Source organism: Mchenga conophoros, linkage group LG12 (genome assembly GCF_057382185.1).
Source record: "Mchenga conophoros isolate Kocher_MC1m ecotype Shallow Benthic linkage group LG12, M_conophoros_male_GT1.1, whole genome shotgun sequence".
NCBI lineage: Eukaryota > Metazoa > Chordata > Actinopteri > Cichliformes > Cichlidae > Mchenga > Mchenga conophoros.
Window position 1 is genome coordinate 20,180,460 of NC_140537.1, and position 21,926 is coordinate 20,202,385.

The 21,926-nt window shown below is 39.0% G+C and overlaps 1 protein-coding gene across 5 annotated transcripts in view; it reads left to right on the forward strand.

Annotated features, from left to right (window-relative positions):
* Window positions 1–304: 304 nt before the first annotated feature.
* Window positions 305–21,926, forward strand: part of sgsm1a (small G protein signaling modulator 1a) — a 38,431-nt gene continuing 16,809 nt past the window's right edge. For 4 of the 5 annotated variants that reach the window (XM_085294325.1, XM_085294328.1, XM_085294329.1 and 1 more), the window contains exons 1-5: window positions 386–593; window positions 13,562–13,637; window positions 20,439–20,601; window positions 20,890–21,042; window positions 21,133–21,200. In XM_085294325.1, coding sequence (XP_085150451.1) covers window positions 516–593; window positions 13,562–13,637; window positions 20,439–20,601; window positions 20,890–21,042; window positions 21,133–21,200 — 538 coding nt within the window. In that variant the 5' untranslated portion in view covers window positions 386–515. Of the gene's footprint in view, window positions 594–13,561; window positions 13,638–20,438; window positions 20,602–20,889; window positions 21,043–21,132; window positions 21,201–21,926 lie in introns of all 5 variants that reach the window. The other variant, XM_085294327.1, reaches the window with a different exon arrangement.

Consider the following 21,926-nt stretch of genomic DNA (forward strand, 5'->3'; position numbering starts at 1 on the left):
AAGATTTCCCCATCTGATAAATTTACGCAAAAACGAAGCTCTGATGTGTTTTAGTCATGTTTTAATTTCAGTAATAGATTTCATCCAAAATCTCAGTTAAACCAAATTATTTTTACTATCCTTGAGTCAGATTGTCGCTAAGATTTCTTGTAACTAAAGAGCGTTTGTAATACGTTGTATCCATACGGATTGTATCCGTAAATAATATAGTCCACTCCGATTTTAAGGCTAGAAAGCTGTCTTTCGGTGAACATTTATTTCTCTCCCCTGGTTCTGACCCGTTCCCGGAGGGAGCGCAGCGTGTCTTTAAGAGGCGTGTGCTCGGAGGAGGTGGAGTCGTGATCCACATTGTACAAGCAGCTGATGGGAGGGTGCTGCGTTCAGACAGGAGACAGGATCCATGGCAACAATCATGGCAGGTGGGAGCAAAAGAACATTTTAATTTAAATTTATTTAAGTAACATTTGGCTCTGTTTGGGAACGCGGAGAAAGTTGAGTCGTGTCAGAAAGTAAAGATGCGCTGTTTGGTTTATTTTATTTGTGTTTCAGAGGCAGAGACCCGTCAGCGGCTGCTGCGCACCGTCAAAAAGGAGGTGGGTGTTTTCAGCTCAGCAGTTATCGAGTCGGAAAAACAAACATGTTGGTTCGTATGAAGCTCTGCAGTTCAGCCTGTGCTCGAAGAGGCTTGCCAGGTGATCCCTAACAAACACTGGCTGGCACCGTGTCAGCTGTTTCCTGGTGATGATTACAGATGTGTGCCTGTGGTGCTCATCTGTACCTCAGCCAGAAAAACACCAGGAAACAAGCTGATAGTAAGGGAGAAAAAGTAGAATACTAATAATAGTTATTAAAGTCCAGTAACAGTTTATGGTTGGTTAATTTGTTAAGGTCTGTTCTCAGCATGAATGATGTAGTGCTGCACCTCACTAATTATTTGGGTGGAGAAGCAGCACGAAGGAAGCAGATTGTCTTTAGCCAGTGTTTGTTGTGTTTATGGCACAGCAAACCATCAGCCTTCTGCCAAACCATTTGGTGATTCTAGACTCAAACTGTGTGTGTGTGTGTGTGTGTGTGTGTGTGTGTGTGTGTGTGTGTGTGTGTAATGAGTTTTGTGTATATGAAAGCTTCCATACATGTCACTGACATGATAATGACTGTTTAGACTGTTACATAAAGCCTGTGTTAATGAGGCTGGTGCGGGGATGCAAAGCTCGACCTGCAGGAGCATCTGTTTGGAGGAAGGTGTTATTAGATTAGCTAATGTTTTTATGGTTCATAGTGTTAAGCCCTTTGTTCCACAAAATGAATGCCTTAGTAAGGTTATAGAGTTTCATTAGATTATGATGAACGGTCGAGGTGATTGTGCCGCCAACACTCCCCTATACAGTCTTGAAGATAAGCAGGCACACTACATTCAGCTCAGTAAGTATTAAAGTAAACTGCAGGTGAAATTCTAAAGTCCGAGAGCCAAATGTCCTACATGTCACCAGTCATGGAGGGGAATGGTTGAAAATAGATAGTATCTATTGGCATGTTGGCTAAACCTTTGCCTTGATGGTGGAAGCATGATGGAAGTGAACATGTTGTGAGATGTCCAAACTGATGGGCCGTGCCTTTGTGAAGAGCCTCCTTTCATATAGATGCTGAAGGTAAACAAGAGTGGCACCATTTTTTCCCCCACTTTGCTCCTTTTTTTAAAACATGTATTAAATCTCAGCAGCTTCCTTAAAGTAATAACACCCTTTCTTTCACACATAGCAACCTTATTTAAATCAGCAGCAAGCTTCTGGGGTCGTAATTGCGTCCACCCAAACATGGGACTGGCAGGAAACTAAAACTCCCCAACAGGAAGTTGATTTATCATAACAGAGACACGTTGAAATATTCACAGTAGAGCGATAACATTCTGACAGCTGAAATCTAAAACGAAAGCACATCCAGTGTATTGGAGATAGATGACAGGTGCATGTCTGTTAGCAGACTGCTGTGTGTTACCTTATTGTGTTTCCATTGTCCTGTAGTGGTGTATACTTTACAGTTAAGCGTTTTTGTTGCCCTTTGTTTGTACAGGGTAGGTTTTCTCAGTGTCATCCACGCCTTTCTAATATAACCCAAACCCTCCGAGTCTTGTTGGTTTTGGTCTCTAAAAGAATATTCAGATGAAGAGGGACAGTAACAGCTGTTTGATTGTTGCATGGAGACATTTTCAACCTTCATTTGATAAAAGTGTTTATGTTTTTTTTAACTTTCCTCTCTAATTACCTCATGCTCTACTGGGCTTTATTCCTTTAAATCATCACATCCTGAATGTTGTGAAAGGAAGAGTGTAGAGGCGGTGGCCTGATTTGTTTTCCTCTGCTTCTCCAGTGTTTATCTGTGGAGAGCAGACCCTTCCCATGATTAAATATGCTCTCTGTGTGCATAAGGCCTCTCAAAGATTCTTTCACTGGGGCTCTTTGTTAGCGTAGCAGCGACTTTATTCTCAGACAGCTTTTTAATGAAGATCAGCATTTTTAATGATGTAAGAATCTGAAAAGAAAAAAGAAGAGTGGAAAGTGTTACTTTCTTTTTTTTACCATATTCGATCAGGATACACACTGAGCTGATGGGCAAACAAATGACACATACAATTTACATTCTTTAAAACATTTTCATAATTAAAAAAGCATCACTGATCCTGGCAGTGATCGGAAGCTTGTAAAGGAGGTCCTTTTAAAATCTTTGACATCTGAGGTTCTCTGTGCCGATGAATGTCTAAGAGTGTGGCAAGTGATTTAAAAAGATATCTGAATTATTTGCAAGGAAAACTATTAGATGTTAAACATTTCACTTTGCCCTCCAGCAAATTTAGCCCACAGGCAGGACATTAGATGCAAAAAGAAGCCTCAGAAACCCAAAATGTCTTTGCATGACGTGCTGACGGTCTTACAGAGCCTGGTGTCAAACTCCATATATCTACAATCAGAGCAATCAGAAATGTAGCCTGTGTGGAATTTTGTCAGGAAAAGCCTTTGCTGTCCAAAAATAGCATCAAAGCTAAGCTACTGTTTTACAAAGCAACCAAAGACCAGATCATTAGGAACGGAAATATATACACATACGTTTGTTTGGCCACAATATCAATAATGTAATGTGTTGTACTTATGTAGCGCTTTTCTAGTTTCACCCACCATTCAAACCACTTAAAGCACTTTATCTAGATCACAGCCAAAAGCCATTTAGAATCACCAGTTAACCCAACATGCTTGTTTCTGGATGGAGGGAGGAAGCCCAAGTACCCAGCAGATATGTTTGGTTCACAACAAAAACATCTTTTAGGAGAAGGTCCTCATTCCAACTTTGATTGGAAATGGAAATGTTATAGTTTGGGTTTGTTTCATGCAGCCTACAGTCATTTAGTCAACTATGAATTCAGCGTCATATCACAGAGTTCTGGGTCAGTCTATCCAAAAACTGAACCTGAGCCAGAAATGGAGCTTTCAGCAGGATAAAGATTCTGGTCCCAATAGAAATCCACTAAGGAATGTCTCAATCAGGAGAAACTGATGGCTTTAGAGGAGTCTAATAAAAGCTAAATTGAGACATCCTTCAACATTTTTCAGCTGAAGAGTGGCCAAAATCAGAGATAGTGGAAACTTATTCAGAGGTTTTTAGGGTTTTTCTTTTTTTGCTACATCTATTAAATCTGTTGATAACATTTTTGAAAAAGCTGTATCTACTTCTTCAGTCCCTGAAAGGAAAGATAGACGTTGTTGTTGTTGTCTGTGCCATTTTCACATCAGTTTATGGTTTTTATTACTCAGTGTGGGCCGTGCCATATGGTGACTCTATGCTGTGTGTTCTCACACTCTCCTTGCCCAGCTGGTTTTGTGCCATCAGTCTGCTCAAATATACCTGGATGTGGGCCATTATCCAGAGAGCGCAGGATGTCTGTGACAGCTGAATTGCCTTCTGGTGCAAAATTGTTTTAAATAAGAAATCTTATTTGCCTCAGCTTTGATACAGAGCCCCACTCTGTCTGGCTGCATTTCGCTCTGATCGTGCTGCTCCCTCCGCCTTCTTGAAAATCACGTGTGCACGTGCACATGCACACAAACAGAAATACACACCTGTGTTTGCTAAAGGAGAGAAGGGGCAATAGAGAGAGGGAGAGAAACTGAAGAGCTGTGTCATTTAGTTTCCTGTTTAATTTTTTACTGTTGGGTCTTGAGTTCCTCCTGTCTATAAACGAGATTGTACAAAAACTACCAAGCGGAATTTCATAAAACTAGGTGGAGAGGTAGAGCGCGGTCAAGGGAAGAATCTAGTAAATATTTATGCACATCCGGAGTACTTTCTTTGAAATTGCTAAATAGAGCTTTGGCCTTGGCTTAATTACATTTTGAGGACAAAAAAAGCAAATGAATCAAAGTGAGAACTTTTGCAGGTAGTCAAACTGAATAGACTGAGAGATTGACTGTTTATAGAGATTTTTCACTTTAACTGTTTGTGCAGCAAACACAGTGGAGGTCTGTGAATTTCATCATGTTGTGTTGATTGCTTGTGCGTATACTCCTGGTCTCAGGGATTTGTACAAGAACCAGTTCTTCACAGACGTTGCAAGACGGAGACTCTGACTCAGTAGTGAGCAGCTACTAGATACAAAGCAGATTATGGAGTGGCTACAGCACTAATCCAGGGCTGATGCATTCATTTTGCAGGGACAAATGCAGGGAAAACATCAGATATTATTATTGTATTAGAAACTAATATTTCTGAGATTGTTTCATTAAAAACTAGCATCTCAATTCCAAAAAAAGTTAGGATGCTGTGTAAAATGTAATGACCTGCAAATCTGATTATTTTCAGTAGAACATAGAAAAGATATCTATGTTATATTTACAAAACAAAAAAAAAAACTTTCTCATGAAAAAATATAAAATAAAAATTTTACAGGGGCAACTAAAAGCTGGAAACGTAAGTGGTAATTGCAACTAATTAGTTTGACTGACAGCAGGTCAGGAAGATGATTGGATATAAAAAGAGCATTTTAGAGCGGTAAAGCTCATGAATCTTCAAAAAGAAATTGTGGAAAACTTTCAGAATAATTTTCCTCAATGTAACATTGTGAAGACTCTTTATATCCCATCGTATACGATACATAAAATCATCAACAGATCGGAAAATCTGGAGAACTCTCTGTGTGCAAGGGACAATGATGAAAAGCAATATTGGATGCACGTGATTTTCTGGCTGTCTGGCAGCACCACATTAACCACCACAACAGAACATTTCTGTTGTGGAAGTCACTGCAGGGGCTCAGGAACACTTACAGAAATCACTGTCTGTGAGCACAGTTCACCGTGCCATCCACAAATGCAGGTTACAGCTCTGTGACGCAAAGAAGAAGTCGTATATAAGCATAATCCATAATAATGCTGCCATCTTCTCTGGGACAAAGCTCATAAAAAAACAGACTAAGGCAAACTGGAAAACTCTTCTGTGGTCAGAGAAGTCAAAATGTAAAAATCTTTATGGACCATCCGATTTATTTTCAGCTCTCAGTTCAAAAGCCTGCGTCTCTGATGGTATGTGGGTGCATTAGCGCTTCTGAAATTGGCAGTTTGCATATCTGGAAAATGCACCATCAATGCTGAAAGGTGTATAAAAGTGACTTATTAAAGGAATATATGCCTCCATCCAGATGACTTTTTTTTTTCCAGGCAAGGCCATCCACATTTCACCGAGACAATGCTAAACCACACATAGCAGCTGTTACAGCAGCATTGCTTCCTGCACTCCATACAATCCTGACCTTTAACCACTTGAAGACATTTGATGCATCATGAAAGGAAAAATATAACAAAGAAGGCCCAGGACAGCTGAGCAGTTAGAATGCTATGTCATTCAAGAATGGGACAACATCCATCCATCCATTTTCTTCTGTTTAGCCAATTCAGAGTCACGGGGAGGCTGGCGGCTGTCCCAGCGGCCATAGGGCGAGAGGTGGTTTACATCCTGGACAGGTTGTCAGTCTGTCGCAGGGCTAACACAGAGAAACAAAAAACCAGTCAACTCACATTCACACCTATGGGCAATTTTGAATCACCAGTTCACCTAACCCCATTAACTGCCTGTGTTTGGATTGTGGGAGGAGGCCGGAGTACCCGGAGAGAGACAACAATTCAAAATGAGCAAATATTACATATGAAATAGTAAAATGTCTCAGTTTAAAGATTTGATGTTTTCCATGTTCTTCTGTGAAAAAAATGTCAGTTCATGACATTTGGAAATGTGCATTCTGTTTTTATTTACATTTTGCACAACATCCCAAATCTTCCTTTCTTTTTTTGAAAGTAGCCCTAGTGACACTTTTAAATCGATAGGATAGGATTACCTGGCTTTGCTGAGGTGCGCTGCTGCTACACTGCTTATAATCAAACTGAACTACAGTACTTCATGCTGTTTAGTATGGCAGTTGAGGCAAATCTGCACAAACTGGACCATGTTATGTGAATGGAGGGCCCTGCTTCCTCTAAAGCTGTCCTGTCTCGACCTCGAATGATACGTCGTGTAAAATTATTTCATGTCAAGGCTGAATATTGACACTGTACAATCAGCGCTTCAAAATCCCACAGCGTCCTCGTAAAGGTGCCGTCATCAGAAAGACGTTTTAGAAAAGCCACCCTGTGGTTAGAGTACCTTGGAACTGTTTTGGGCTGTCTTTTGGTTATATTGACCTTTATGGTGGCATCACATTCTCTGCCATTTTTACAGCTGATCACTCTTTTCATTCGGTATTAAGCTGTAATTCACATAATGGAATCGTGATTCAGCTGGACCTCTTTATAAGAGAACTGCAGCTCCATGTGCCGTAGATTAACATGAATAACAGTAATTATTTTTTTCATTGTGCGCTCCCTTCATTCAGCATTAGACTTAGTGATTATGAATAATGTAGGATGGAGATTTTAATGCAAGGAGCTTTCTCTCTCCCTCTTATTTCCTTTCTCTGCTCTTGGAGGAGTTAATTGGAATACTCAAAAGATCCTTTATCACTCATGCTGTTGCCTTCAAGCAGACTCATCGTGCTTTGCTGATGAAATGAATCATTTTTTTCTCTAAATTTTCCGTTTTTTCTTAAATCTCAGTGAGAATATATTGTTTCTTGGGTGATATTGTAGCACATATGGTTGCTTTAAAAAGTAAAGTCTGGGTGGTATTTCTGCTTTATTGATGCCAGAGTAACAAGATGACGACAACACGGCGCATCTAGATATTAATAGTGGCTGTCGGAGAGCCGCATTCAGCCTCTTATTTCAGAGATGAATGAATGTTTGCGCGTCCTTTTGGCGGAAGTGATCCACTGTGAGACTCGTGACGTCTCCATAGAAACCTGTAGGTTGTCTGTGCTTAGACGTTTTACCATATAAATTCCTCAGAGGCCTGATCTGTAGCCCAGACGAGAGAGATGAGGAGGGTGCTTCCTCAAGTTAGCAGTCAGTTTTCTGTGTGTCAGATGCACTGAGAAAAAAAATTGGTGCATATAAAAGCCCTCTGTGTTTTAAGCGTTTGTGTGTGTGTTTGCGTGAACGCAGGCTTTTATATAATCATTAACGGAGCTGGTGTGCATCACAGTGACTGCCACTTTCTCTGGCGTGTCGGCAGTGTGAATCATTTCTGTTGATGCTAAAGAAAACAATGCTACTGATGCGAACAGTCCAAGTTTGAGTAATGACTGCTGTCTAATTAGTGAGTTGTTTTGCTTTTTTTTTATTCCAGGCTTCTGGGTTCATTTGTCGTCCAAGTATTTAGAAAAAAAAAAGATTTGTGGATTTAATTTGTCATCTTGCATAAACAGTGAGAGCTCAGTTGGCAGATTTTCTTAGCAGTGTTTGTGCATCTGTTACATTTTCGTGCCTGTAGTCTCCGTCTTAAAAATAGGGGTAGGAAATGCAGTGTTGTACTCTATATTGCCAAAAGTATTCACTCACCCATCCAAATCATTGAATTCAGCTGTTCAAATCACTTCCATGGCCACAGGTGTATAGAATCAAACACCTAGGCATGCAGACTGCTTCTACAAACATTTGTGAAAGAATGGGTCGCTCTCAGGAGGTCAGTGAATTCCAACATGGTATTGTGATAGGATGCCACCTCTGCAACAAGTCCAGTCCTCGCTACTAAATATTCCACAGTCAACTGTTAGTGGTATTATAACAAAGTGACAGTGACTGGGAATGACAGCAACTCAGCCATGAAGTAGAAGGCCACGTAACATCACAGAGCGGGGTCAGTGGATGCTGAGGTGCATAGTGCCCAGGGGTTGCCAGCTTTCTGCAGAGTCAATCGCTACAGACCTCCAAACTTCATGTGGCCTTCCGATTAGCTCAAGAGAAGTGTGTAGAGAGCTTCATGGAATGGGTTTGCATGACCAAGCAGCTGCATCTGAGCCTTGCATCACCAAGCACAATGCAGAGTGGGATTATGGGTTGTTTTTCAGGAGTTTGGCTCAGTCCTTTAGTTCTAGTTAAAGGAACTCGTAATGTTTCAGCATACCAAGACATTTTTGGACAATTTCATGTTTGTGGAACTTTGTGGGAACGGTTTTGGGGATGTTCCAACACGACTGCACATGTGCACAAAGCAAGGTCCACAAAGACATGTATAAGGGAGCTTGGTGTGGAAGAACTTGACTGGCCTGCACAGAGTCCAACCCAAAAGAACACCTCTGGGATGAATTAAAGCAGAGATTACGAGTTAGGCCTTCTTGTCCAACATCAGTGTTTGAGTTCACCACATGATCTGAATAATTGCATTGTGCTTGGTCATTGTGCTTGATTGATTGATTGATTGGTAATTTATTTCAACATGTGAACAATATACAAGTACATTTAGAAAAGAAATAAGAGAGAAAAAAAATACTATACAAATTACATACAAAAAACCATTCTGATTAATTTACATGTTGAAAGGGAGTGGGAAGAAGTATACACTTATTTAATCCCACCCCTTTGCCATAAATTATCAGTGAATATTTAGTCAGCTTCCTTACTGATATAATTTGTAATAAAAATAGTGAACAGATTTCTGATATACTATATACTATAATATCACATCATGAATTTTTTGTTTGTTTGTTTGTTTTTAAATAGAGACATTCACTTAATTTAAATATTTTCCTTTTCTTTATAGATCGAGAAGATAATATTTTTATAACTCTTTTTGAACAGTTTTATGTTTGGACATTGCTTTAATTCCATATTCAGTTTGTTCCATAGTTTCACTCCATGAACAGAAACACAAAAGCCTTTTCTTGTAGTACGTACCTTCATTGTTTTGAAGTTACAAAAACCCCTTAAATTATAACTTCCTTCTTTCAAAAAAAACATACTCTGAATATTACCTGGCAGTACTTTATTTTTTGCTTTGAATAGAATTTGTGCTGTTTGGAATTTCACTATATCGTTCCCTATAACCTGCATTGTGGATGATTCGAATTGCTTTCTTTTGAAGAGTAAAAAGTGAATGTAATGTGGTTTTATAGTTATTGCCCCAGACCTCTGCACAATAGCTTAAGTATGGTGAAACCAGTGAACAGTAGAGAATATGAAGTGATGTTCTGTCGAATACCTGTTTTGCCTTGTTTAGTACTGCAATGCTTCGTGATACTTTGGAATGAATATATCTTACGTGAGCTCTCCAGTTAAGTTTTTCATCTATTATTACCCCCAGAAATTTATTTTCACTGACTCTTTCAATATCAACACCATTTATTTGAATCTTTGCATTTGTATTTAAACTACTATTTCCAAATAACATCAGTTTAGATTTATTCAAATTTAATGATAATTTGTTTTTATCAAGCCAGAACTTCACTTTACTTATTTCATTAGTCATATCCTCCAATAAATTCTGCAGATCATCACCAGAGCAAAAAATGTTTGTATCGTCAGCAAAGAGAACCATTTTTAATACTTTGGACACTTTACAGATGTCGTTAATGTACAAGTTGAAGAATTTTGGACCCAAAACTGACCCTTGGGGTACACCACAAGCAATGTCCATACATAAGGAGCAACCACCATTTATTTTCACAAACTGCTTTCTGTCACTTAAATAACTCCGGACCCAATCTAAAACTACCCCTCTGACACCATAACGTTCCAGTTTTCTTATTAATATATCATGATCTATAGTGTCAAATGCCTTTGTCAAGTCTATGAATAACCCAGCCACATATTGCTTTTTGTCTATGGAATTTGTGATGTATTCTATTGAATCTAATAGTGCCGATGATGTTGATCTGCTTGATCTGAATCCGTACTGACTCTCAGTGAGTAGTTTATGTTTATCTATAAATTTTTCCAGTCTGTTTTTAAACAGTTTTTCAAGAACTTTTGAGAATTGAGGTAGTAAAGAGACAGGCCTGTAGTTTGTGAAATGGTGTTTGTTTCCAGATTTGTATAGAGGTATAACTTTTGCTCTTTTCATTCTGTCTGGAAATCGACCAGTTTGAAATGATAAATTACAGATGTATGTAAATGGTTTTATAATAGCCTCAATGACTCTTTTAACCACTATCATATCAATATCATTACAATCCAAAGATTTGTGATTTTTACATTTTTTGACAATTTCAAGAACTTCATTTTCATCAACGGCTGTGAGAAACATAGAATATGGATTTCTGTCAATCAGTGTATCGGGTTTTTCCTGTGCTTTCCCAGGATGAGTGATTGTTCTTGCTAAATTTGGTCCAGCAGTTACAAAGAATTCATTGAGACTATTTGCCACAACATCCATATTGTATTCTTCATGGTCATTACAAATGAAATACTTGGGATAGTTCTTGCCTGCAGCTTCTAGAAGAATAGTCAAAAATTCCCATAAACATACTCCTGAATCTTGTGGAAAGCCTTTTCCAAGCAAAATATAAAGACGTGGTGGGTGACTCAAGATTTTTGCACAGTATTAAACATCACTATATAAACTTACCAGTACTGCCAAATGTCTGAGTAACTTTATTCAAGTATAAAAAGTACTTTTCAGTTATTATAGTTAACCTCTCACTTAAAATCAAATTTAAGTGAGAGGTTAACACTTTTCACCTCATTTGTTTGAGAACTAGATTAGCATTTTATAAATGAACAATAAACATAAACGTCAGATGCTATGCTTAGAATAAATATCAACAGTAAGGTAGCTAAAATTACTGTCATCTTGATTAACAGCAGTACTTAAATTCCTCATAGCCAGTAGTAATAGTTAGATAATAGCCAGCCTTTAAGTACTGTGTGCCTTCATATTTTAACAGCTCATGTTTGCTTAAATAAAGATCTGAATGCCAAATGGATGACCTGAAGTGATTTAATTATCTCTGTTTTCTTACAGTAAATGTGAGATCAAAATACAGGTGGCATAATCCATTTATGTATAGTGAGTAAACTAGTAATGAAATTATTAATCAATTTAATTGTGCCATAGTGGAAAATCCAATCTGAAGATAGAACTTTATCTGGTGGAAAATATTATGATCCCGCTGTAAATTTCATTGCCTTACAGTTGCAGAAGTGCCACACAGAGAAAATATTTGCCCATGCCACCGAAATATAGAGTTAATGTGCTGGAGAAGGTGTGTGTGTGTGTGTGTGTGTGTGTGTGTGTGTGTGTGTGTGTGTGTGTGTGTGTGTGTGTCCGTAAGTCAATGTCTTTGTGTGTAGTGGGTGAACCTGGCAGTGCAATATGGTCATTGTGGACAGACTCATTTCAACAGGAAATTACAGCTATCTGTGTGGCCGTGTCCAGGGCTTGATACTTTCCATGCATATTGCAGACCAGTGCCCACACAGTAGGATGTCTCCATAGCCACCAGAGCAGCTGATACACCCAATCATCTTAACTATTGGCTATACAGTTAGTGCCTTATATTATCCGACTACTTACCTTTTTTTGTAGTTTTGCCTCTGTGCACCTCCACAGTGGATACAATCTTTATGTGATCGATATGCAGATTTTTAGCTTTAACAAAAATCTTAGCAGTAAATGGTTTGGAATTACAACTATTTTTACCCACAGTTCCCCACTTTCAGAAGATCAAAAGTAATTAAACAAGCTAACATCATTTTAAATACGAGGATTATTTTAATAATCGGATGAAAATCCTTTGCAGTCAAAGACTACCTGAAGTCTAGAAAGACAGGGACATCACCAAATTCTGTTTCCTCCCTTTAACTGTTATGTTATACCTTTTCTGCAACCACCTACTGCAGTTGTTGCTTGTTTGTGGGTTTTTCTGGCCTTTGGCAATCATGTTCTGTTTGACTGAAACAGGTGACTGATTTGGCCATTAAAGAATATTTTATTTCCCTTGAGAAAACCTTGGGTTGCTTTTGCAGTCTGCTTTTGGCTGCTCTTTATTTGCACTGCGCAGTGTTGTCTGTTCATTTCTGCAGCATTTGTCTGATCTGAGCAGAGGGTATAGCCCTGTACACTTCTGAATTCATCTTTTTAGACTGCTTCTATCAGCAGTCACATGTTCAATAAACAGTAGTGACCTGCTTCGACTGGAAAACATACAGTGCGTGCCGAAGCCTCCACCATGTTTGACAGATAATGTGGTGTCAGATCATGAGTTGATTCATCCTGATTTCATCTGACCAAATATTTGTTCTGAACTGTGCAGGCTGGTTTAGATGTTTTCTGACAAAGTCTAATCTGGCCTACTTCTTCCTGAGTGTAACCAGTAGTTACAGCCTGATGATGGCCTCCCTCATTTGGACCTCATATTGAGAGTTCCAGTGAACAGCTACCAATTGCAAGTTTAGTCAACCCGGGGTCATCTGTCTACTAAATGCATTGTGGAATAACGAGGCAACAGGCCTCACTTGGTCATGAAACCAGGTGTCAGACAAATGTCCAATCACTTTTCATCCATATTTCCCTTGATAACATGTATGTGTAGAACATGTTGCTATTCTTAAGCAGTTAATGCAATGCTTTTGTTAAACTCCTCGATTAAAAGCTGAAAGTCTGCACATCAGTCTGTTGATTGATTTGTTTGGTTTTTTAGTTCCACTGTGGTGGTTCACAACTATAAAAATGTGTCATTGTCCAAAATCTTATGGCTCTAACTGTAGCTGTTGGCATGTGATCAGAGAGAGGGACAGATCCCAGAGATGACAAAACCTGAATAATAGCCATTTCTGATGTCTGACCCTCTCTATCCTTATTTAAAAAACAAGTTGGGCTTTGATTTATTTGGATGTGAAAAGTAAGAAACAAGGGTCTGTGATGAACTCCCATCCCTTCCCTTTTCTCCTTCCACACCCAAATATATCTCCTTCATTTCCCAGTAGTTTGAGATGAGAGCTGGTGACTCATCCACCAACTTAACATGCATTCTTCCTTCTTCAGTGTCCCTCCCACCTTAATTTCAAACCCCAGTTCATCACTGAGCTCATTTTTATGCACAAAATTACATTAGATTTGAAATATCTATTTATCTTCCTGTGCCACCAAATTTTGCCTGTTGTGGTATATTATTGAATGAGTCACCCAACATCTGCCATGTCATTGACAGGTGAAGCAGATTATGGAAGAAGCTGTCACCAGGAAATTTGTCCACGAAGACAGCAGCCATATTGTGTCCTTTTGTGGTGAGTAATCAAACAAATTGTGAAGCTTTTGCTCTCCAAGTAATTCTGTAATGCTGGAACGGCTTAATGTCAGCTTATTTCAGTCAAGTTACTCAGAACTCTTTCTCTTGTTTATCTTTCGCTCTGAATGTCGAACTATACAACCTGATCTTACGTTTCTCTTAAAAGTGGCCTAAAACTCATGATTAATTTCAACCATTAAAATATTATCAATTATACATGATGCCTTGCTCAAAATTACTTCACACAAATCATACTTGCTTATATCTCACAAGTCATTTATTGATTACAGGACAAAATTAAAAACAAAGCAATCGCAGTGATACTTCTCTTAACCATTAAGCCACTTCATTGCACTTTTTTCTGCTTTTTTGCTTTTTGCTTTTTTTTTGCTTTTTTCTGCTTTTTTCAACCAAACAACTGCTACTGTTATAACTTGCACATTACGTTTCTCAATTTATATATACTAATTTATTGGAAGTTACATGTCTACTTTTAATGCACAGGTACAATACACAACCTGTACTTTTCAAGTTATTCTAAATATTCTTACTATTCAAACATCTTTCAGTATCCTGCTCTGTTTGCACACAACAACCTGGGTTTGCCACTTATCTGTACTTTAATTTTAATAACTGTACAGTATTGTTTTGGTAACTATTGTCCATGATGTAAATATGTAAAGATTTCGAGTGCTTCTGTTCTATGCCCTGTGTTCTGTTCTGTTTGTATATGTGTCTTTTTGCTGCTGTTACAACCCAATTTCCCCTTGTGGGACAATTAAAGGATTATTCTATTCTATTTACACTCATTCCAACGCCACTAACTGAATTTAATTTCTTTAATTAATATTAGATTAATCAATATTCTCATGTAGAGTTATTGATAACAGTGAGATGTTCAGTACATTCAAAGAAAATTTGGTTGTTACAAAGAAATTATCCATTGGTCTGTGTTATAGAATTAGTTTTTCCACAAGGCGAGATGGTGGATGGTGGATGAGTGTGTCAATGCCTACTGCATTAACAGCAGGCAGTGACACACTTTTAGCACAAGAGTATATTTATTGTTCAGTACAAATAAGAGATATTTAAAGTTCAGTCCTTTACCAAGTGTTTTTGTTCTTGCCTCCAAATCACACTTCTGGATTGCAGTATGATTAGTGCGAGAAACACACTGCCCACATGCAGGTGGTCACGCTCATCGGATGTCTGGCTCAGACCGGAGCTGTAATCAATAACAAGATATATTTGTGGATTTAAGTGTGAATAAAATGACTCTCAGCTTGCAGAAAAGGTGATATTTTTACTAGCTGTGTGCAAAGACAAAGACTGTTGGGGGGGAAAAGGCATGGCGTAACACAGACCATCATTATTAATGGGAAATAAATAATTTCTAATGGTGTTCAGATTAGAACCTAAACTCTGACTCTTGGGATGATTGGTTAGGCCAGGACAAAGCAAGTTATGCGTATTTATGGGTTTTTTTTTAAATGTCACAAAACACACAGGTTAAGTAAAAAAAATTAAAAAGTTACTCTGAAGCTCCGGGAATCAAACCATGAATAAAGCTGAACACTGGCAGAAAATAAGGCATGTGACAGAATAACAACTAACAAAGGGATAGACAGAGCTGTTAATACCATAGACTGTATTTAAAAGATGGACATCACCAGCGTGACATCACCCATTGGACTCAAGCATTGGCATTTTGGCCATGGTTATGGTTTGTTTTTGTTTTATAAACCAGCAGTGGCCATATTTGGAAAAGAAGGTGGTGTCATCAGCAAATCTGGGTAGCAAGCTGCATCCATGAACTGTACAACTGCGACATAGAGAAATTAATTAGTGATGAGACTAACAAAAGACTAAAATTTGAATCACCAAAACTGGAGCAAAAAGTCTGTGCCATATTACTTGTCAGATAATTTAACTGAAAATGCTTCAAAAGCACCAACAGCACAAATGTAGCAGAGAAGTCCAGTTCAGTGACTCTAGTTAACAGAGGTGAAGGAGAAAACTATCTATAGAGACAAAAACATCCTTTTGTTGATTTAAAGATAAGCTTTTTCACATTGGATTCTTGACTTTGACTTCTTTGACTTGACTTTTTTCCACTTTAGCGCGTGCCTCGTGTGGCCACTAGAGGAACTGCACGCGGCACACCCACACTGGCTTCATTTTACATGCCCAGAGGCTGTAAATACTCAGACTAGGGAAGAGAATTAAGTAGGGAAAAATATTAAATAAGCAAAATATCCCATTAAAAAAAGGCCTGTGGCGTAAATGATATCATTCTACTACTGTATAAAAAATGTGCAAGGAGGTGTACCAGTGATAATAAAGAGAAACTGGTGTTGTCTATAGGCTTGTAATTGCGCACTTGCATTACTCAGACTAATTGGATCAGACTAATATCAAAGAAGGAAAAGTAAATTAGACGCTGCAGAAACAGTGACTTACCTCTTAGTGTCATTGTTTGAAGAAATTCATTTAGAGGTATGTGAAATCAAAAATAAGCTGATTTAGAAATCAATGTTGTTTCCTTTTTGGGTTCTTATGTAAGCTCACTCCCTCATAATGTCCGTGTAGAGCCTGTTTGGGTTATTATCATAGTAGGAAAAGAATTTGCAGCACAGCTTGAACCTATTTAACAACCATAAGTGAATAATGTTGGACATCCTTCCCATCCAGTAATCAGCTTACCCCAAATCTCTTTTTTGTAGTTTTATTTTTCTGCAGGAGGGTTATGAAAATAATTTGTCACAGAGCTCAGATTTTTGTTACAGTGCAGCTAAAAGACTTCTTTAATACCTCTCAGTGTTGTGTTGTGTTGTGTTGTGTTGTGGGGGGCAGGGTTGTGCCTTTTATGTGTATCCGGTGGTGCTTTCATGTTTCATTTCAACGGTCTCAGCCTGCACTGTGGACATTATCTGTTGGATCATCTAATAGCCTGATTTAATAGCTGCTGTTCTGTCTGAGGTACATCTTTCATCTACTGCTGTCATACCAGTACCAGTGGCAATTCAGCAGCAGGATGACCCTCTCATCTCTGGGTTGTTGTTTTTTTGGGGGGTAGGGGCTCCTGCTACTACATGTCTTTCAGATGTGGTCTATACAGAGAGTGAGAGTGCGTGGAAGATGGGAGAAAAAACTCTGGGGAGCAATTAAGTTCCAAAGCCCAAGCTAGTGTGATGAGCTGCCCAGGCAGAGGCTAAAATGCTGTTAGTGCAGAGGGAATGCAAAAGCTGTTCACTTGAATTTTAAAAAAAAAAATGTCATAATAAAGATAAAATGCTTTTGAACACTGTACCATTAAAATAAATGATCATCAGCAAATGTGAGCACCTCTATAAAATCAAAGGGCTTGGCAGTTTTATGAGGAACAACTGTTGGTTCTCATCTATTTCCAAACAATTTGAAGTCTATCATACTACAGTAAGAAATATTATTCACAAGTGGAAAATATTCAAAACAGACATCTTCCCAGGAGTGGCCTCTCAGCAGGTATTCCCCCAAAGTCAGGCTGTGTAATCAGAGAAACCCAAGAGCTACATCTCAGACTCTACAGGCACCAGTTAGCATGTTAAATACTTCCTGAAGCTAAAGTAAGATTGTCAACAAGTGTCCTCCACTTTTGCTGTTGGTAGTGGAAGTATTTTGAGCGCACATACACTGTTTTGTTGCCATACAGTTTTAAAGAAGCACAGTGTAATAAGCAGTCAGGCCAGCAGTATCACATAAAAGATTATCCTTGGACCCTAAGACTAGCTTTGCATGATTGACAGTTCAAAATAATGCTCATATGTCTTATGTTTACCGTTAATGCACCCTTCTCGGTTCATTCACTGTCCAAAAAGTTGTTCTCTGACTGACTCCTATTCTGAAAAAGAAGGTTAGATCAGCAGGTGGGTATTCTTTTTCAGCTTACAGCCAGAGTTAGGTGTCTACGATTTCCACATCAGGGATACACGCACAGTAGAAAGAAAATGCCTAAAAGTGAGCAGAGAGGAGGAGGCTGAAGTTAACAGGGGTTACGTCATTATTGGAGATGTTTAATACGAGCATTCGTGGTGTGATATTATTTATGTGACAGAAATAAAGGGGAAAACAAACACATTCTAAATATTTCACTAGCAACTCTGTTTTAAAACTCAAATCTTACTGAAATTGGGCTGCTAATAACTTTTTAGAACCTCGTGCTGACTCATTCCCACAGACTCTCTCTCCCGTTCATTTGCTGAGATCCACAACACAAATGCCTTGGACGAAGTGTTGTTCAGCTGTGTCACTGCCAAGAGTCTCCTAATGCACTCAGTTGCCACAGATACAGGATGATTAGAGGCAATTTTCTGTATTAGCTGTTTTCACCATTAGGGACTGAATCCATGCATGTGATGCTCATTTTCTTCACACTACATGATTTTTGTGATTGTAATTGCATTAAATAGTTCAGATAAAACTATTCACTTCACTAAAGAAGTTGAAATTCCAGTATTGAAAAAAGTGAGTAACAGGTTTCCCTTTTTCTAAAACTATGAGTACTTCTGCAACAGATGTTGGTTGTAATTGCAGAGGATTTAATTTAAGTGATGCTGCAGAGATTGTGACATAAGCTTCCACAAAAGTGTAGAGGTTTAAAGCTTTATTGCTTTCAGCTTTGGCATCGGAGACGACTTAGCTGAAATGGTGAAAGGGTAAAGGGCATGAAGTATATTTGGAGGCCTTTTAATATAGTCATGACATTCAGCATGTTGCCCTTAGAAAGATGTGAGGGATAATTAGCAAAAAATGTTCAGGGTGGGGAAAACTGAGCCTTTTAATGGCTGTGCTGGAGTAAAATCTTGTAAACCAGATTTTAACAGTGACAGAGAAAGTCCATAAAAAAGGGGTGGGGTGAAGGAAAGAGTGACAGTGTTTAGTGGGGTGAAGATGGTAGAAAGACAACGATCATGATGCCGATGATTCGGCGCTGGCCCTCCCTCCCTCTGCTCATCTCGCTCTCTCGTGAGTTGCCATGGCAACCCCAGCCTTCCCCCTGAACCCATGTGAACAGAGCTACGGGATTAGTCCTGAAAGAGGACTCAAATGTCAACACAGCTCCAGGCGCTGCCACGTAGACCTGAAAGGGAACGGGGGGTGTCTTATTCTTTGCCACGGTCAAGTGACTGTGCAAGTGTGTCCACATGCCTTTAACTTGTGGGCCGCTTACTGGGTAAACTGGAAGATTATCTGATGGTTTGGCATATTTAATAGTGTATTGTAACCAGGAAAACAGTTTAGCAAATGGTCATTCATCAAATAAGAAAACAAACAGGTCACATGACAGATGCTAGATCTCTACAGTGTAAATGCACTGAACGTACATACATGTAGACTATACAAATACACAGTATTAACTTATTAAAGTAACTTCTATGTTGTGGAGTACAGCTTAGAAACTTGAGCTTTAGAACGGTCATCTTGGTTTTCTCTTTCGATATGTAAAACTAAAACAGAACAGAGAACCAATCACATGGCAGTAGCTCAGTGCATTTAGCCATGTAGTCATCATAGTCGAGATGACCTGCTGAAATTCAGATTGACCATCACAAGAAAGGTGATTGAAAGAAGATTAATAAGGTTGATGGTCTCATGAGTCGCTATTCCTGCTGTGGCATCCGGATGGTAGGGGCAGAAAGTGGTATGAACAACGTGGAGACATGGATCCATCCTGCCTTGTATCAATGGTTCAGGCTAGTGGTGCTGTGAAGGTGTGGGGGATATATTTTCTCGGCACACTTTTGGCTTCCTTAGTATCAGCCAAGCGTTGTTTAATCACCACAGAGGATTGTTTCTGACCATGTCCATCCCTTTATGACCAAAGTGTGCCCATCATTTAATGGCTGCTCCCAGCAAGAAGACAAAGCTCGAATCACCTGAAAATGGTTGCTTAAATAAGACAATGAGTTGGACTCAAATGGCCTCCACAGTCCCCACATCTCAGTAGCATAGTGCACATTTGAGATGTGGCGAATCGGGAGATTCACATCATAAATGTCCAATCAACTAGCCAGGTATAAAAATAAATGGCCAGTGATGATATTTCAGCTAACACAAACTTAATTAACAAGGGGGATCCTCAGATGCCTGCTAATTGTTTGCCAAGTAACATGCAAAAGAACAATTTCACACCAAATTTGGATCCCAAATTTAACGTGTTGAAGGTACTGTTAGTGCAATTAACTGCGCAACAAGCCACATTATTTGTCAGCTAACTGCTAGGCTGAATGAGAATGAATGATAAAAGCTACCCATAAGATAATATTTTGTGTTACCAAACACATTTCTGGGTGATGTCAAAATTGCATTAGTCATTGCCGATCAAAGTTGTGGTAATATTTAATGCAGCTGTAGGTAAAGTTACTCTTATGTGAAAGCTTTAGGTGCAGAGTATGCTGCCCATCCATCATAATCTGCCTGTGCGTCCATGTGACGTGTAAATAGCAAAGTATGTAAAACAACTTAACATGTGAGCTTTCTTTTTATATTTTTACTGTCCCGGCTGATTTAAAAATGCTAAAATAATATTTTCTGCTATTTAAAGTCAAATGAGTTTTGCTAACATAATAAAAAAAATAACATTAAACTTAAAATTTTGTGCCACAGAAGCATTTTCTGCTTTACATTTTGCCTGTCTCTCTGTGGGGTTTGATGATTTTGTTGTTATGATGGATTCACGTGTCCTGTGTTGTTATGCTTTTCTGACATACCTTATTAATCAGTGTGCCCTAATAATGGCATCGTGCTTTTGTACACACAGCTGCAGTGGAGGCGTGTGTCCTTCATGGGCTGAAGCGGCGAGCGGCAGGCTTTCTACGTAGCAACAAGATCGCGGCACTCTTCACCAAGGTGGGGAAAAGCTTTCCCCCAGCTGAGGAGCTGTGCAGGAAGGCCCAGGAGCTCGAGCAGATCATTGAGACAAAGTGCGAGACGCACACATCACAGCTCATATCACACATCACAGCAGACTTCAAAGCTTGCACCAAAGCCTGTTTGTTGTTCCAGCGAAAGCACTGAAAACAAATGACTGTCTCTCTGAAGGGCTGGGGTTTATTTTTATGATGAAAAGCTTCTAAATAATTCATGTTTATAGGCATTTTTATTCATGAGTTACTTATGCCACTGTATTTGTTTTATGCAGATGGGGTTTTGCTTCAGGAGTTTTAAAAACACGTCTACTTCCTAAAATTATAACTCTTTCCCTTCTGCAGACGAAGTCAAAGCTTGCAAAGTCAAGACAGCATTCGCAAGATGCCCCGACTGCCCAGCCTCAGCCCGCCTGTAGTCAAGAACCTGTGGATACGGACGGCTCTTTTTGAGAAGGTGCTAGACAAGATTGTCCTCTACCTGGTGGAGAACAGCAGGTAATTTGAGATGGGAAACAGCATCTTGTCCAAATGAGTTACAAGATTTCTGTCTTCCCGCATAATTCCCCTTTCATATTTGTCTTTCAGTAAATACTACGAAAAAGAGGCTGTTCTCATGGACCCTGTAGATGGACCCATCCTCGCATCTCTGTTGGGTAATTATACCAACAGTGGTGGTTTAATATCATTTACATGAAGATTTAAGATTATGACCTAGGGAAAAGTAGGCAGAACAAGGACGTTATGTTATCCTGCCCTTTTTTACAAGACCATTTCTTATATTTACTCATTGTCCAAGCAAGGAAACTGTTCTTTGCTCTTTATATTCTTTCAACTTGTCCTCGTGACCAAATGCTAAACTGCTGAGACGTTAACCTGTTGACATCTGCTGTGCAGCAACACAGGCATAGTCCCGCAGTTGTTTCCCACCAGTGAACAGTGAAAATTGTTTTCACTGGAGGCAGAAGTGCTCCCTGTCTCTATCAATATGCTTGCATGCTTGTCCCCTTATCCCCAACCAAGAGAGTCCAAGTATCAATCCAAGGGGCCTTGAACTGAATAACAAGACAGGACAGCAGCAAAAAAAAAAACGTTTCTGCCATTTTATTTTTGTTTTATTACTTTTTTTCAGTTGATTTTTGCTTGACAGGTCCAAGACAATATACACACTCTAGACAAGAAGGCTTGTATTGAGGGATTGCAAGGACCTTCATACTTTCCAGTGATAGATTAATAAATAGATTAATAAATTCAGTTCAGTCTTTCCCAGCAACTTGAGTCTGTTAATCGTATCAACAGGATCAGCTTTCTGGGATTTCCTTACCTGGATGATTGGACATGCATGAAGTCACTCTTCTGTCTTTTATTTATTACACAATGTG